Source organism: Onthophagus taurus, chromosome 1, assembly GCF_036711975.1.
Source record: "Onthophagus taurus isolate NC chromosome 1, IU_Otau_3.0, whole genome shotgun sequence".
In the NCBI taxonomy this organism is placed as follows: Eukaryota; Metazoa; Arthropoda; class Insecta; order Coleoptera; family Scarabaeidae; genus Onthophagus; species Onthophagus taurus.
The window spans coordinates 22,895,246-22,911,156 of record NC_091966.1 but is presented as its reverse complement, the minus strand read 5'-3'; the positions used below and the strand labels follow the sequence as shown (position 1 = coordinate 22,911,156).

Here is a 15,911-nt window from a genome sequence, read left to right as displayed (position 1 = left end):
TTTAATCTTTAGGATGAAAAACAAAGACTCATGAGGCGAAATATCGTTCGATATGCGGTTTTAGCCTATGTGATTACACTTCAAAGGGTTTCATTAAGAGTGAAAAAACGATTTCCAAGCTGGCAACACGTGGTAGATTCTGGTAAGTGGAAATTGCATATTTTAAATATCACCTTTTGTCGTTACAATAAAACATATCTATCTTATCATAAATATTTATTGCGCTATAATTTCAATATATCATTCGTTCGGGCAATTTTAGAAAAATGTGTTATAATAATTTATTACAAAAATATGTAAATATTTCGTTGTGCTGTATTTTCAAAGCAAATATCTTGCGCTTACTCACATGGTTATTTATACTCGACATCCCATCTGTTTTATAGAACACTGGTAGCCTTTTGGAATAAAAAAATTATCACAAACGATACTTGTTGTCGCGACGCCCAAGAAATTATATTTTCTAGAAACTTCTGTCTTCAAAATTAAAACTTTTACAAATTCTTAATAATTATAAATATAAAACACTTTCTTCGATATCTCTATTTGTGTTTTAGAATAGGTTAAGTGGATAATTCTATCGTAGGTTACTGTGAAGTAGAGATTTCAAAAAATAATAATCATTTTTTAACACGTTGACTGCCGCAATAGTCACTAAAAGTCTATCCATTCTGGCCGGAACAATTTTAAAATTAAATAGGCATGTGAATCAACTGGTGCTTGTCATGGCTGTTGTGGAAATTTTGCCGTGCATCAAGTTACGCTTCTCATGGCAATCAACGTGTTAATAGTTATTGTCGTTGTTGATTACTGATATGTAATTCTATATATTCCAGTTTTCTTCTCTTGATGGTGTTTAAGACTTCTAAATCCTTCTCCATTTGCTCCATCACTGTCCTGTTAGTTACTCTATCCCCCTATGAGATCCACAGTACTCTTCTATAGAGTTCCATTGCGAAAGTTTGGAAAGTTTTCTTCTTTGTGTTGACTCGGTTCATGTGCATGACTCCACTCCATAGAAAAGCACCGAGAATATATAGCATCTTAGGAGTCTGATTTTGATATCAATGCCGAGGTCGTGATTTTTGACCAGTTTAGACAGATGTCTAATCAGATGATTGAGGGCAGCTCTTGCTTTTTCTATTCTGCACCTTATCTCCTGAGAATGGTTCCAACCCTCATTAATCACGGTCCCCAGGTATGCAAACGGTGAGTCCCTCCCTCTCTATTGATGTGTTAACTATTAAATCATACCTTCCAAATGTCTCCTTACTAATTACCATTAGCTTAGTCTTATAAAGGTTAATCTCTAAGCCGTATTGGCTGCTGATGTCACTTACTTTGTCCATAAGTTTTTGTAAAAATATCGTAAGCATATCGAATATTGTTCCAATGCTCTCTATTCAGTAGGATTCGTATGTTGGTATCCTCTAAGGTTTCTCCATCATTTACAAGTTTTTCCGCAGTTCTTAAACTTCCGTAATCTCTCTCGCCTTCTTACGCATATTGAACACATCAAATTTGTCTTGCAAAACCTTGATTTCATGGCATTTCTCACCTAACTCATTCGTTTGGCTTCACGAAGTTTTCTTTGTACGTCTTTCTTTATGCATTTTCCATGCTGATGTAGTGTTTTGCTTCCTTCATTGTTCCATGAGCTTCAAGATTTCCTCCAGCATCCATGATTTGTGGTTCCTTCCATCATCTTTGATGTAGTTTGATACATTGCCGTGTATACATTGCCGCTTTGGTAAGTGTATTTATTTGATCTTCTGTGTCATTGGCTTTTTCCTCAATCAAACGTACACTTATCACTGATGTCTTTCTCCACTTGATGCTTTACTGCTTCGTTCCTAAACTTCCTGAGTTTATAATTTGGTCGTTACTGTCAGACATTATCTCAAAAGTTTGGATTCAATTAGAAAAAAATTCCAAAGAGATTGTTTGATCTGTAACGGTTATTCTATAGTTACAATTTGTCACTTTTTACAACAAAATTCTAAAGCTTTAAGATGATATATACATATTTGTTGTCATGGGGATAGTTTTCCTACCTATTCTACACAATCCATTAGTCTTCGATAGTCGTATAACGTTTGCTTGCTTCCAAAAACTTGAAATTCCCCTTTCCTCATAATCTTCCCATAATTTTTTCCTCACAATCTGCTTCTCACCATTCTATCACGCCCTACTCTGGTCCAAACATGCAATAATTATACAATAATTTTTTTGCTTGTTATCTTGTTTACGTAATATACGTTCCCGCATATGATTCGCTATAATTCGTCCTTACACATTACAGCAATTACACTTCAAACATAGCGTTTACAGTTTCCACGCATCCATAACCAGTCGATTTTTCGTCGCCTTGTAATATGGATTTCTCTTCGCTCAGTAGGTTCGAGCGCTTTGAGTTGACTCCTAGCACGAAACCCGTTACGTAGTCCAGACATCGGGAAAAACACGTTGTTAGCGCTGACCCTATGCTGTTCTTTAGTAACAAATTAAAAATTGTCAATATAACAGTTTTGTTATTAAAGTCCAGTATAACTTAAAAAGTAAAATCAATGGAGGAAAACATTATGCATAATATTATTTTTGGATCATATTGTGCATAACATTTGGTTTCATATGGCTAAAACTCAATATAATAATGGAATAGAAATCGAATATTTGTGTGGTGTTCCCAGAGATACTTGGGTAAGTCATGGAACACTTAAAAAGTTTAATCAGAAAGTTTTCAGGTTTCAAGTTCTGAAAAACCGTTTCAAGAAAAAATAATTTCTTAGGTGCTGCGATGACAAGCGTCGTTAGCGAAATTTTGTTGTATGAGGCGGTTGTACATCTAATTAATGTGGTAAAATTTTTTTCTCAAAAGTCAACCAGTTTCCTATAAATTAGGCGAAGCGTCGGGTTTGAATGACCTCGTACGTTAGAAACGTGTTTTTTAAACATTATTAGTCCAAAAACGTCTCAATAATTTTCCTTTTTTTGATTTCGGGGAATAGAAATTCGTGTTGGCGTACGATTTATTCATTTACAACTTGTTAGTACTAGGTCAAGATCCGTCTGAATAAACAAAATAGGTAATAAAAACCAATACAAGTTTTCGAAAGACATCGGAATTCTTGTTTTGTAAAAATATTAATACCTTGAATTTATAAGTTACTTAAATACTTTATGTATCTTATAATAATATCGAAAATCATTAAAAATGTTATTGGGAAAAGATGATTCCCGATGTCGTCTTGTTAAACATCTCTCCTTTGTTTTTTATTACTTTGTTGAAGCTACATACATACTTTGTTTAGCAAGCTTTGAGTGGGCGCATAAACAATGAAATATAGATTATATATATTCAGAAAGGAATCCACCTTTTAAAACGGCAAATATTTGTATCTATTACGCAGATTAACTCAGTTGTGTAAGTTTTGATTAATTTTTCGAAAATTGTCGACAATTTTTTTGTACAGGGTGTCAAATGTCTGGAATATAGCCAATAATTTCGCCATTTGTGGATTTAAAAAAAAATTTTTTAAATACAAGTTTCTTTATTAATCGTGGCGCATTGTTTGGCGATATTTGCTTGTTGTTTTTTGTATCGTTGCTATGGCAGTCAACATTGTTATTTTAAATGGGATACACATGTTTTTTTTTTGCATACTTTCATAGAAGGTAATAGTATATTATTCAACAAGCGTATAATGGCGGCTGTTACCCGTTGTAATCTGAGTGGGTAACATCCATTATACGCAAGTTGAATACTATACTTTATCTACAACTATTTAATTTTGAAAAAAAAAATCCAAAAAAGGAAAAAAAAAAAAACTTGATAGATATTTCAGACATAACCTCAATATAAGAAAGCTGTCATTTCTGCAAATATTTTATTTTTTGATTAGTAGGCCGTGTCAGAACTGTGTAATAATGACTTCATTATTCAACACTTTGTCAGTCATGAGTAATGCGTGTTATTACTCGTCAAAAATCAATTGTATAACGAATAGATAATTCAATAGTTATAGATAAATCCTTTTATGCGATGAACATATCAAATCATATGGTTAAGAAATTGATTAAATTGTCAATTTTTGACATTTAAAGCTGCCAACGGCGTTATATCGGCGCCTATTTTGATTGTAATTTGCCGATTTAATATTTTCAGAGAACGCAATTTTTCCCGATTTTTTTCTTATACAACTATATGATTCATCACATGATATGTTCATCACGTAGAGGGATTTATCCTCTATCAAAATATGCAAAAAAACATGTGCAATAACAATGTTGGTTGCCATAGCATCGAAACAAAAAACAATGTAAATAAGTAAATATCGCCAAAAAATGCGACACAATTAATAAAAAAATCTTTTATTTGAAACATTTTTCTTTAAAACCACAAATTGCTAAGTTATTGGCTATATTCTAGACATTTGACACACCCTGTATAATGCCCAAAATACAAGGCTGTTTGTAATCATTTTAGAGCTAATTTCAATCTAATGAGTCAATCTTTTTATTCGAAGAATGTTAAATTCACCCATTTTTCTCGGAATTATTTCATTCGCTTTTAGATATCATAACGAATTTGGAGTATGTTTATATCTGGTTGGGTTGTGAATAATTTTAAGGTATTTGAATGATGTTTTACTTAAAACTCCCAGGCCAAGTATCTCTTGACTGGGTTGAGATATTTTAGTTATGTAAGAAATTATTGTTAGAGTACGTAAATGACTTCAGTTCTAAAGTATTATTAAGAATAATAGTCAAACGGCGTTAAGTCGGGGGATCTTGGAGGCCATCTTACAGGATCATTTGTACCAATCTATCTTTTTGGAAAGCTGCGGTCTAGGTACTGAGTCACTATCTGTGTGTTATGTGGAGTTGCACCATCTTCTTGATACCACCATATCGTTCTTTTTAAGACAATTGCTCTACAGAAACTCCAGGTAACGGTGACTTATTAACATATCGTGGTATAAAAAAGGTCCTACCAAAGGTCCATAGATTATTTCACAGCAAACATTGACCCCAAAAGTTGTTTGATTATTTATTTGTCCACCTAATTGATAAGATTTATGGGTTAATTTGTGAATGTTTTTCGATCTGGAATTCTTCTACCGGGATATCGTAGTATGCAAATTGTACAGATACCGAAGAATTTCGGCAACATTCACTATAAATTAAAGTCATATTTAATATATCTTCATTAGTATGAACCATTTTAGTAAGAACCATTTCAAATTATATTTTTAGTCGTTCATTTTAACATAGGTACACAAAATTACTGCATAAAATAATAAAAAAATTAAAAAATAATACATAACTCAATTTTATAAGCATATCTTCGAAACTACTAAGTTTTTCAAATCAATAGTTTTTCAATCCTGTTAATAAGGAAAGTTGCACAGTTTTCGATGGTCTATCACATGCACCTAATAAAAGAGGTGGTGCTGAAGGGAAAGTTTCTGTTGACTGCAGCGTGGCGCTTTATGTGGCCTTTATAGTCATTTACATTCTCTAACAACAACACTACAAAATAAAATTATCTCAACCCATTCTAGAGATACTTAGTCAGGGAGTTTTAAGTGAAACATCCTGTATATAATTTTTTAGAGAAAATTTTAGCGGTAAATTCACAGCTCAATCATCAATGCATTGTTGACGTTTGCATAATATAACACTACTTAGTATGTTCAGTATGTATAACACTTAGTCCCCGGCGGGCCCTTTGTACATCCCCACAATTACTGTTTATTCAAGGGTCAGAAAACCAGACCAATCTTTTCATGAAGGTTAATATAGAACAGAAAGGTATGTTCTTTATATCCGAAATTTGGAGCCATGGTACTCCAAAAGTGAATTCCGTTAAGTACGCGAGGTTGGGACAGTCACAAACAATATGACTTACCGTCTCGTTTTCCATTTCACACCCTCTACAGAGGAATGAATTCGCTAGCTTCTGCAGAACAAGTGCTTATGTAACCTGTAATGTCCGGTCAGAAAGTGGGTAAGAAGCCTCAAGTCACTTTTTTATTTTCCTAGAAACTGAGTAGATCTTTTCCGGTCAGGGTAGAGCAGAGTTTTCTTTGTAAAGACACCTACTGCTGTCTCATCCCATCTATCGCAAAAAACTCGATGCGAGATGGAGTTTATCAGCTTTGATGCTGATCGGTGACTTGTGAGCCGCCCGTTTCACCCACTTGTCCGCATGATCATGTCGTTTAATTCTGATGTGTCCTTTTCACCACTTTATCATGGTGTAGATCTTATGGCGCCTGCGAGTAGCAGGCAGGCCAGTCGTTGCAATTGATGCAGCAACTATGGCTCCGTGAGCTACCATGGGTCTTATCAATGAAGTGTAGATCCACATTGTAACTTTTGGATTTAGTCTCCAAGTATTTCCAATAGCACTTCGGCACTAGGTCAGTACTTTGTTGCTTTTTTGGTTTTGCAACTAATGTGTGATTTCCAAGTTAGTCCTTTGTCCAAGATAACAACAAGATATTTCACCTCTGGAGCAAAGGTTAATGGATTATAACAGAAATTGGGTGGTGTTTACTACTTTGTAATCAAATGAAATGCTTTTGCTGTATTAATAATGATTGTGTGTAATATTAGTTAAGGTAAATGGCGCCCTTTTATTTTGTAAGTACAAATTGTTTAATTTTAATATTGAAAATATCCATGTGATGAAGAACGAACAAATTATAAATTGTAAACGCGTTAAAAAGTATTTCCGAAATGGCGATCTGGATCCACTATATGCATATTTGAATTGCACATTAATGAAGCAATTTTAAGTAAGAAGATATTTATTGAATGGGTATGGAACCTTAGAAGACTGTTACGGATTGGTGAACGTGTAATAGCAATTGTGTGGCATTGGATTAATGTTTGAAAATTTCAACCCAAACAGGACTATTCTAGTTATATCCACAAATAGTACAAGTAAAATCATGACGTGTATTCGAAAAAATATTTGAAATATTTCAATCAACATGGTAATAGTTAGAATATTGAATTTCTCATGGATAATATCTATGTATTTTTCTCGCATATACGATTTAAGAGATTGTTTGCTTATATAACTTTTTTGCATATACGAAGAGAAAACATTGTAACATTTGGTTAAAATTCGACTATTGTGTTTGTAAACACATACCTCAAGATCGACAAGAAGAAGAATTAGTTCCGATAACGAAATTTCGTATAGAAATTTGCAATTGAAATAGAGCTAAACGATTAATATGTTGTATGTATCTTAACATGTTTTTATAATTACAAGAAGTATAACAGTCAGTGAAATTCAGTTCGGTGAAATTGCATAAGCGACCGTGGAAATTTATCCTGAAATGTTGTTAGCTTTGTAGTATCATATAAATATTGTGGGAAAGTTATACACAATTACAAGTTTTATACTTATTATTAGTTGTTCACAAATTACTTACATAACTAAAATCCTTTAACATAATATGAGCAATAAGTTACAATGCAACGAACAAACTAGTGTATCTATACTAACTATATTAGGTTAAATGGGTTTCGGTTACTATTGTAAACCGGAGCTTCTAAGCAATCTAACAGGGAAACTTTTGAAACATTACATTAAATCAATGTGTAGTACTAAAATAAATTAATATTAAATGTTGATAGTGTAACTATGAATTGTAACATCAGGTGTTTTCATCGGTTCATCCTTTGAGTTAAATATCGTTGCACTGAAGGTTCATTAAACGCACGGATTGCGTACATATTGTATGATTTGCGAATTGACAACATATTAAAAACCCGGACGTGTAAAATAATGAGTATTATTATAATTGCCGTCCGAACGTACAACATCATACAACATGTAATCATTTTCACCTTCAATAAAATTATCATTTGAATTTTACGTAATTGGACCTAACAACTGACTATCCCCAAGTAAAAATGGAACAGGAGAATTCATTTATTCACCATTTTCAATTTAAAAATATTCCGTTTGTGTTAACACTAAAATGCGTCGGCGACATTCTGGAAAATTAATGGACATTGTTGGATTGTAAATTATAATTTCTTAAAGAAAGGGAGATAAACCATAAGAAAAACGAGTTTATTCAGAGATATCTTTTAGGAAACAGCAGGAGATTTCTAAAAAATTGTTAATATAAACATTAAGATAACAGAAGAATACAAAGAGACATTTGAAAAGTGTAAACGATTATTGGTATATGATCTAATCTTGCAATATTCTAATTTCGAAAGAGAATTCATCATTACAACGGATGTGGCTCTAAGGGCAGCGCTAAATGGAGGAAGTGGGAAGAGACCGGCTTGTTTTCTGTCTTCCGGACAAAAGTTGACTGTGGAAGAATAGCTACTGACTCTAGAGTATCCTATTAAATGATTTAGGCTATACTCTTACGGGAAGTAATTTATCATTATACCCGATCACAAATGATTCATGCACTTTTTTAGTAACTTAAGGAGCCCTATTCCCAACTTATGAGATGGAGATTAGAGGAATAGATAATTGAAATATTAAAAAAAAGGCAAAGCTAAATAATAATGCAGATGCTCTATCAAGAAGTAAGCAACTAAATATCATGGCACCAGAAGATAATAAGTTTATAGATTAATATAGACTATGAATTTGGTGGATGAATGTATTCCAAGTTTTTAAACAAATTTAGTGAAACAATTCGCATTCTTATAGGACAACAGAAGGAAGGTAGTACAGTAAAACCCCGATTAAATAACACGGATAATCCAAAAATTTTTATTTTTTGCATAATAACGAATTAAGAACTTAACTAAGATAACTTAGTACATATTTATGAATTCTACGTAGGGGAAGGTGGGGCTACTTCGTACACGTTTTACTTATTGGGACATAAAAATGAAATGAGTTATTTTTTTAAATTGACACAGATATGAATGGATAGGTAGTGTATTTGGCTTAAAAATTCGATAGTTACGTTTTAAGTATGATGTAGCACTTCAGACTTATAAGCGATTTACCAAAACATGGAAATTGTGCGAATGTACCCCACGCGTGGGGTACATTCGTACATATGGTGGGGCACATTCATTCGCAGTGGGAAACATTGGTACACAGTAAAAAATAAACACAAAAATCACCGAAAATAATAATTTATTTACTAAAAATGCACTCTTAGTAAACAGTCATAGTCATATTTGACATATTATATTTATTTGTTAATATACTTATCTCTCAATTCAGACTTTATGAGATGAATTAATAACGACATTACAGTAATCAGCCTCAAAATCAAATAGAAAACTTAAAATCTAAAAACAAAGCTTAGGCACACATTCGCATTCTAAATAATAAGAACACTTTTATTACAATAATTTATATCATATGATATAATCTAGTTAAACTTTTTATGAAAACAAAAACCTAACGACCCTCCGTCTAACGAAAAAAAAAAGCCATCTCCTTATTATGTAAGCAACAAATTATTAAAAAAGAAGAAATCAAACTTAAACATTACGCAACTATTGGATATTGTATGGCGAAAAATCTTTTCCAAAGTTAAAAATACGGGCCGTCCTCGCTGTGGCAGCAGTTTTGGATTTTGGCAGTATAAGAATGATATCTGAAATAAGAACAGATCCTTCATCTTTCGTATTTGGATACACAAAATTCCAAGAACCGGCCTTTCCCTGCTTTTTTCTTAAAAATGAGATTTTATATTCTGATGGACTATATTTTTCAACGATTTCTCCAACGTAATGTAAAACTGACTTCTTTTTATCAAATTTCACTACAACAAAACTCCCTTTCTTAATGTTGTGAATCAAAACAGGTGTTTCTGTTTCTAATTCTTCACAGATGTCTTCAACCGGAGAAGCAGAACTTTCTCTCAAGCTCATATCAGTGTTAGTCTCACTCTCAGACTCTAAATCCTTCTTTTGTTTTTTTGACTTATCAACTTCGGTCGATACTAATTTCAGCGCACGTTTCACCTCCTTCACTCTATTTTTTCGTTCTTTCTCAATTTTCTTCGTTTCTTTTGCTCGTGCAATGTCTTCAAGTCTATTTTTTTCAGGTGTGTCGGTATATATTCTTGATTTGCCAATTTTTCTTTTCTTAGCTGTTGCAGACGTAGTTTTATGTATTTTAGGATAGGGTCGGATCATCTCTGGAGTTACTATTCCTAAAGATGTCGATGGTGAAGCCATTGCGTAACTGGACGATGAACAAACTACAGGCAACACAGGAGATGCAGGTGGTGAAGTTTGCGGAGCCTCTTGAGGCGCAGCTTCATCATTGGTTGCTTCGGCATTAGTCACAGATGGTTCTGGCGCAGAGTCGTTGTGGTACACTTGCACTGGAGCAAAATCTTCGTCGCTGAAAACAAGTTTGTTGAATGGCCATATACCGGTCTTCTCGAAAGCAGCAGTAATATTCTTACCATTGAAAGACTGAAAATAGGCTAATTTAGCCAGTTTTGGAATGCTGTAGATGTTAAGAGATTTCCCTGGATGAGACACATGCCAGTCGTTGAATGCAGTTTTCAGCTTTGATTTGAATGGGCCAAAGACTCCAACATCCAACGGTTGGAGACGGTGCGTGGTATGTGGAGGGAATGACAGATAAATAATTCCATTCTCACGTGCATAATTTATTGCATCAATGGTCACGTGGCTTTCGTGATTGTCACACAGAAGTAAAATTGGGTTTTCTTTTGAGCACACCGTATGTCTCTGCATATGTTTCAGGACATCTAAAAAAATGACTGAGTTAATCCAACCGCTCTTCGTAGCCACTCCCAAACTTCCTTCTGGTGCACCATCAATGAAATGGTCCTTGTAATGCACCCTTGGAAACACAAATAAAGGTGGGATAGTATTTCCGTTTGCGCAAATAAAGCCCCCAAAGGTAACTAGCTCCCCTCTTTCAGCGGACACGAGTTGACCCACTTGTTTTTGAGTTTTTTCAGCTAAAACTCTGGGCGTATTTAATACTGTGGAAATACCAGACTCGTCAAAATTGTAAATACGATCTCCAGTAAATTTGTGCTTCTGTAAGACTTGTTCCAGGTTCTCAAAAAATTCGCCAACAGCTGACTTATTAAATCCAAATGACCTAGCTGCACTAGTATTCTCGGGTTTTCGTAAACTTAAATTGGCGTTTCGTTTACGATAGCAGGCCAACCAATCTTTACCGGCCATTTTGTTTTCATCCCAGCTGGGCGGGTATCGAAAGTTATTCAATTTTGCAAATTGGTAGGAAAGTTTCCTAATTTGTTCCAGTGTTAAACCGTAGTGCCTCTTGGAACTGATTATGATATACTCATTTAGCATATCTTCTTCTTCTTTGGTAAAAACTTGATTGGCAGTATACTTTGAGTTAAACAATCGATTAGATGTAGTAGGTTCTCCAGATTTGGCTTTACGAATTTTATTAATACGAGTTTCAAGGGTTGATGGCTTTATACCATATTTATTTGCAGACTTTCTAGTAGATAGGTTTTTATTTAGGACCTCCTTAATTGCTGATGTCATAGCCTCTTCATCCACTATACCGCTTCTGGTATTCTTCCGTTTGTAGTTGCGCACCATCTGAAAAGAATTATGATAAGCTTGCTAATTAGATTAAGATTTCGTAAGGGGTACATTCGTACAGTACGAATGTGCCCCACGTATTAGTGAACGAACGTACCCCAACCAACATAAAAGTAACATTTTATAACCTAGAAAAAAAACCATTGAGAAGATGGTAAAACTAATGAAAAACACATAAAACCAATACATTTTCAGTGATTATGACAAATAACCAAAACATCTGTGACGTTATCACGAGAGTTAAATGAGTTTAAGTTAACAAGAAAAAAATACTTACGGTGACGAAAAACACGTTGCGGCTTGCCCCGATGCCGGCGACGCTCGCACTGCCTCTTCACTCCGCGAGCCGAGTGTCCGTAAGTGTGCGCATTACGCACTCAAAGCTGAATTCTCTAGCACTATCTATAGGCTATATATAGCTAGTGTCCGAAAGTGCCCCGCGAACGAAATAGCCCCCCCTTCCCCTAAGTTATTCTTTCAAAAAAGTCTGTCATTTTGATTTGAGTTGCATATTTTCTATTTTTTTAAATTATCTGGCACATTTTGCGTAGGTTTAAAATATCAACAAGGTCCGAAGATTCTTGCTGCTCAAAATAGTCTAGTAGAACATTCGCAGCTTCTTCAGCCTCCCGGTTTGTTAGTCGCTTGACTAATACTATGTTATCAATTCCATCGTCTCCACTCGCATTTTCGGATGAATAAGGTTGTTGCTTAGTTGTTTCTTCCTCGCCAGATGCTAAGATAATGCTCTCATCTTCCTCCAGTGTCATTATATTGTAAAAAGCTTTTTTAATAGTCGTACCCTTCCCTCAACTACATGCATTTGCCACTGTGAAAATAGCATCTTTGAACGTCAACGATTTCCAAAACGTCATCACGTCAACTTCATCCAACAAATTCATCATGAATCTTATTCAGCTTTCCGGTAAATGCGTTTCATTGTCTCAATGATACCCTGATCTATTGGTTGTGCAATTGATGTAACATTAGGTGTAAAGAAAAGAACAAAGAAATTTCCATCGGCAGACCTTAGAATTGCTTCATTAGGATGAGAACGAGCATTGTCCAGAAGAAGAAGGGCAACTTTTCCTTCTTCAAATACGACTGGAATAAACTTCTTATGAAACCTGTCTTGGACGATGTCACAAGTTATCCAAGCAACTGGTTGGTTGGAATGATGAACTGGAAGAGTGTGTGTATTCATATTTTTAAAAGCACGTGGATTTTTTGACTTTCCTATCACAACCAGTTTCAGTTTATGGCCGCCAGACGCGTTGGCACAACACATCACTGTTAAACGGTCTTTACTTTTTTTATATCCTGGTGCACTTGCTTCATTACTTGCAGCCAACGTTTTAGTAGGCATTACCCGTCAGTATAGCCCAGTTTAGTCGGCGTTATAAATTTGTGCGGGTTGTAGATTATGTTTCTTAATTATGTTCTCAAGCTCATAAGAAAACTCTACCATCGCTTCTCCATCTGAGCTTTTCGCCTAGAATAGCAAGTTCACGAATCCCGTGATGTTTTTTAAATCGATGCAACCAACCACTTGATGCATATTGAATGGTTCATTAATTTACACATATTAGTAAAAAAATTTCTGCTTCCGACCTTTTTTGAAGAAACCACTTGGAAAGCGCTTCTCATCAAGTTGTTGAAAAGATGAGCCTTTCATTGATTTTCCTGCAGGTATGTTTTTAAAAGAGTCAGACTGAGATATAAAATTTTGAAGTCTTACTTTGTTTTTCATGATATCTCGTACTGTTAGTTTTCCGACTTCATAGATTCGTGATAATGATACGACACTCTCACCCTTTTCATTTTTGTTTGAAATCTCTAGTGTTTGTTCTATTGTTAAAACATTTCGTTTACCGCGTTGATACGACGCAATTTAAACTAATACCACCCGAAATACGCAACAACTGAGTCTTGGTGCTGTCGAAATTTGTAGCCTACGCGACGTGTATAATAGAGTTTCCAGTTTCCGGCGATTGATTAAAAATAAAAAAAATTAATGAAAATTTTATGGCACGGATAATCCGCAGCCTGCATAATCCGCACACGGATAATCAGGGTTCTACTGTATTTATTTTAAACAAGAGAATTAAATGAATCTTCAACGAGCATATAACATTGAAAAATATTTACTACAGCAATATTAATGAAAACATAAAACATAAGCGACACTTAAAATGTTTTTTAACTCAATGCTTAAGATGCGGAATCCTCTGCTGGATGATACTTAAAGAAGTAAAAATAATAAACTTACGAGATCTCGTATTGCCGTTGACCTAATCATACATGATTTACGAGCAATATCAAGATTAATAAACAACCTAAATGCTAGAGTTAATTAATTCGGACCGATTCTCAATGACAAAGAAGTAATCTTCTATTGTCAAGATTTCTCGGGAATGCTATCAACACTGGATGAGGTACTAACACAGCTACAAGAATTGAACCTGGTTCCAAAACGGACGATAACGTGAAAACGCCTTCAAAAAATTTAAGACAAGTAGTTAAAAATTAACCATGGACAACATTTTGCTATCTTTTAAAGCAATACAGCTATCCCAAAAAAGGAAAAAAAAGCTCCAGAAAAGAAAAAAGTTGGAACCAAATGAAACAGAATGATGAATGATTTGTTGCATTCGAACGCATCACAAGCTGGATACGTGTACCCTATAAATATTACCCATAGTCGAGTTCAAGATGTTTTATCTTTTGTGTTAAAACACTGAAAGAAAATAAATCATCTTTTAGCTTACTAATACAAACCTCATCGTGTTAATTTTCTTATTATTTTTAAATGTCTGTCAATTTTTGATAAAGTACACAATGAGTCTAATAATACAAAATACCGTTCTCTACCATTTTCCTGTAAGAAAATCAAATAAAAATAATAACAAATTCTAGAAATATCTCTGTTTTAATTTTGTGCGCAAGAACATTTCGAACGTGATGTATGTTGTGGAATTAGTTTTTGAAACAAACATGACGCAAATGATGTAAAGTATAGCTACATTAAAGACATTTAATAGATTACTAAAATGTAAGGTCAATGCGTAAGACTGACGGCAGTAAAGTGTTCAATATTACCAATGTAAACCGCAATGACGTTCATTAATAATTATGTGAACTGTTTAATTATATACCTATTATCAAAACGTTAGAGGACTTGCTACTAAATGTAATAACTTTAAACTGAGTTTGTTGTCGGTTATTGATGAATATGATGTTGTCGGACTTACAGAGACTTGGCTTTATGATTCTATTCACAGTGGGGAACTGTTTGTTGATGATTATACTGTTTATCGTAGGGATCGTGTGTTTACGTCTGAAAGAGGGGGGCGGTGTTATTTTGGCGATAAATAATAAGTATAAGTCTCAAAGATTGTATGAGTTGGAAACATTAAATGAAGATATTTGGGTGAGGGTTTGGCTGGATAACATTACTATGTACATTTGTTGTGTGTATTTCCCTCCGCGAACTACACTTAATGATTATTAGTTATTTAACCAACAAGTCTATTAATGAAGGCGATTAATTATCGAGATAATTAATCGCATTTTAATATACGAGTTAGTTACAATATTTTTCCGTTGACCGTCTTTTCAACAAAATAGAGAAAATCCATCGTTGAAAAATCTCCCAATTCTGTCACTGGCAAAATAACCTCACTTTTAATGTGTTATAATTTATTTTTGTAGTCTTACCGAATAGATATAGTGGTCGGTTGGGTCGGTATTACAAATTTCATTGGAGAATATTTATTAAATTGACTACTATTTAGTTCGGTCGGACTTTCTTAAAATCGTTTATTAATAGAAAATCGTTTATTAATAGGTGTCATTAATGAATGATTTTGTATACATTTATAAATCTTATAAATACACGGTCGACGGAAAAAATTATTTAACGAACAATTTGAGACGAAATTTGTTGGGTCATCGGGGCTCAGTGTGGGGTGTTGGTGTTGGGTGACTTCAATCTAAATAGTGTATCTAATGAGGTAATTATTGAACATAATGAATTTCCGGATTTGCATGAGCTTACTCAGTACAACGCTGTAAGCAATGTGAATCTGCGAATATTGGATTTGGTGTTGTCGAATCGGACTTTGTATGTGGAGCGATGTGACACTTCTTTGTTTAGTGAGGATATGCATCATCCATCTTTACTTTACAAATTCGAGTATGAGTCTCCCTGCAGCGGGGGCGAGGTCATTTTGGGGGAGTACAATATAATTACAGGAGAGCGAATTTTTATGACATATACAGGGTGAGTCAGAACGAATGGGAAATCCGAATACCGGAGACACTAGACACCA

At 34.3% G+C, this 15,911-nt stretch overlaps 2 protein-coding genes across 2 annotated transcripts in view; one reads left to right on the top strand and one right to left on the bottom strand.

The window, feature by feature from the left end:
* LOC111429454 (bestrophin 2) overlaps positions 1–15,911 on the top strand; it is a 60,587-nt gene that overhangs the window by 26,162 nt on the left and 18,514 nt on the right. Inside the window, exon 4 of the mRNA XM_023065363.2 lies at positions 13–142. Coding sequence (XP_022921131.2) covers positions 13–142 — 130 coding nt within the window. The remainder of the gene's footprint in view (positions 1–12; positions 143–15,911) is intronic.
* LOC139430961 (uncharacterized) lies at positions 9,292–11,948 on the bottom strand. The gene is made up of 2 exons (XM_071198499.1): positions 11,858–11,948; positions 9,292–11,577 (listed from the first exon to the last, which is right to left on the bottom strand). Exon 2 carries the CDS (start codon positions 11,575–11,577, stop codon positions 9,508–9,510), a length of 2,070 nt encoding a protein of 689 aa, XP_071054600.1. The 5' UTR covers positions 11,858–11,948; the 3' UTR covers positions 9,292–9,507.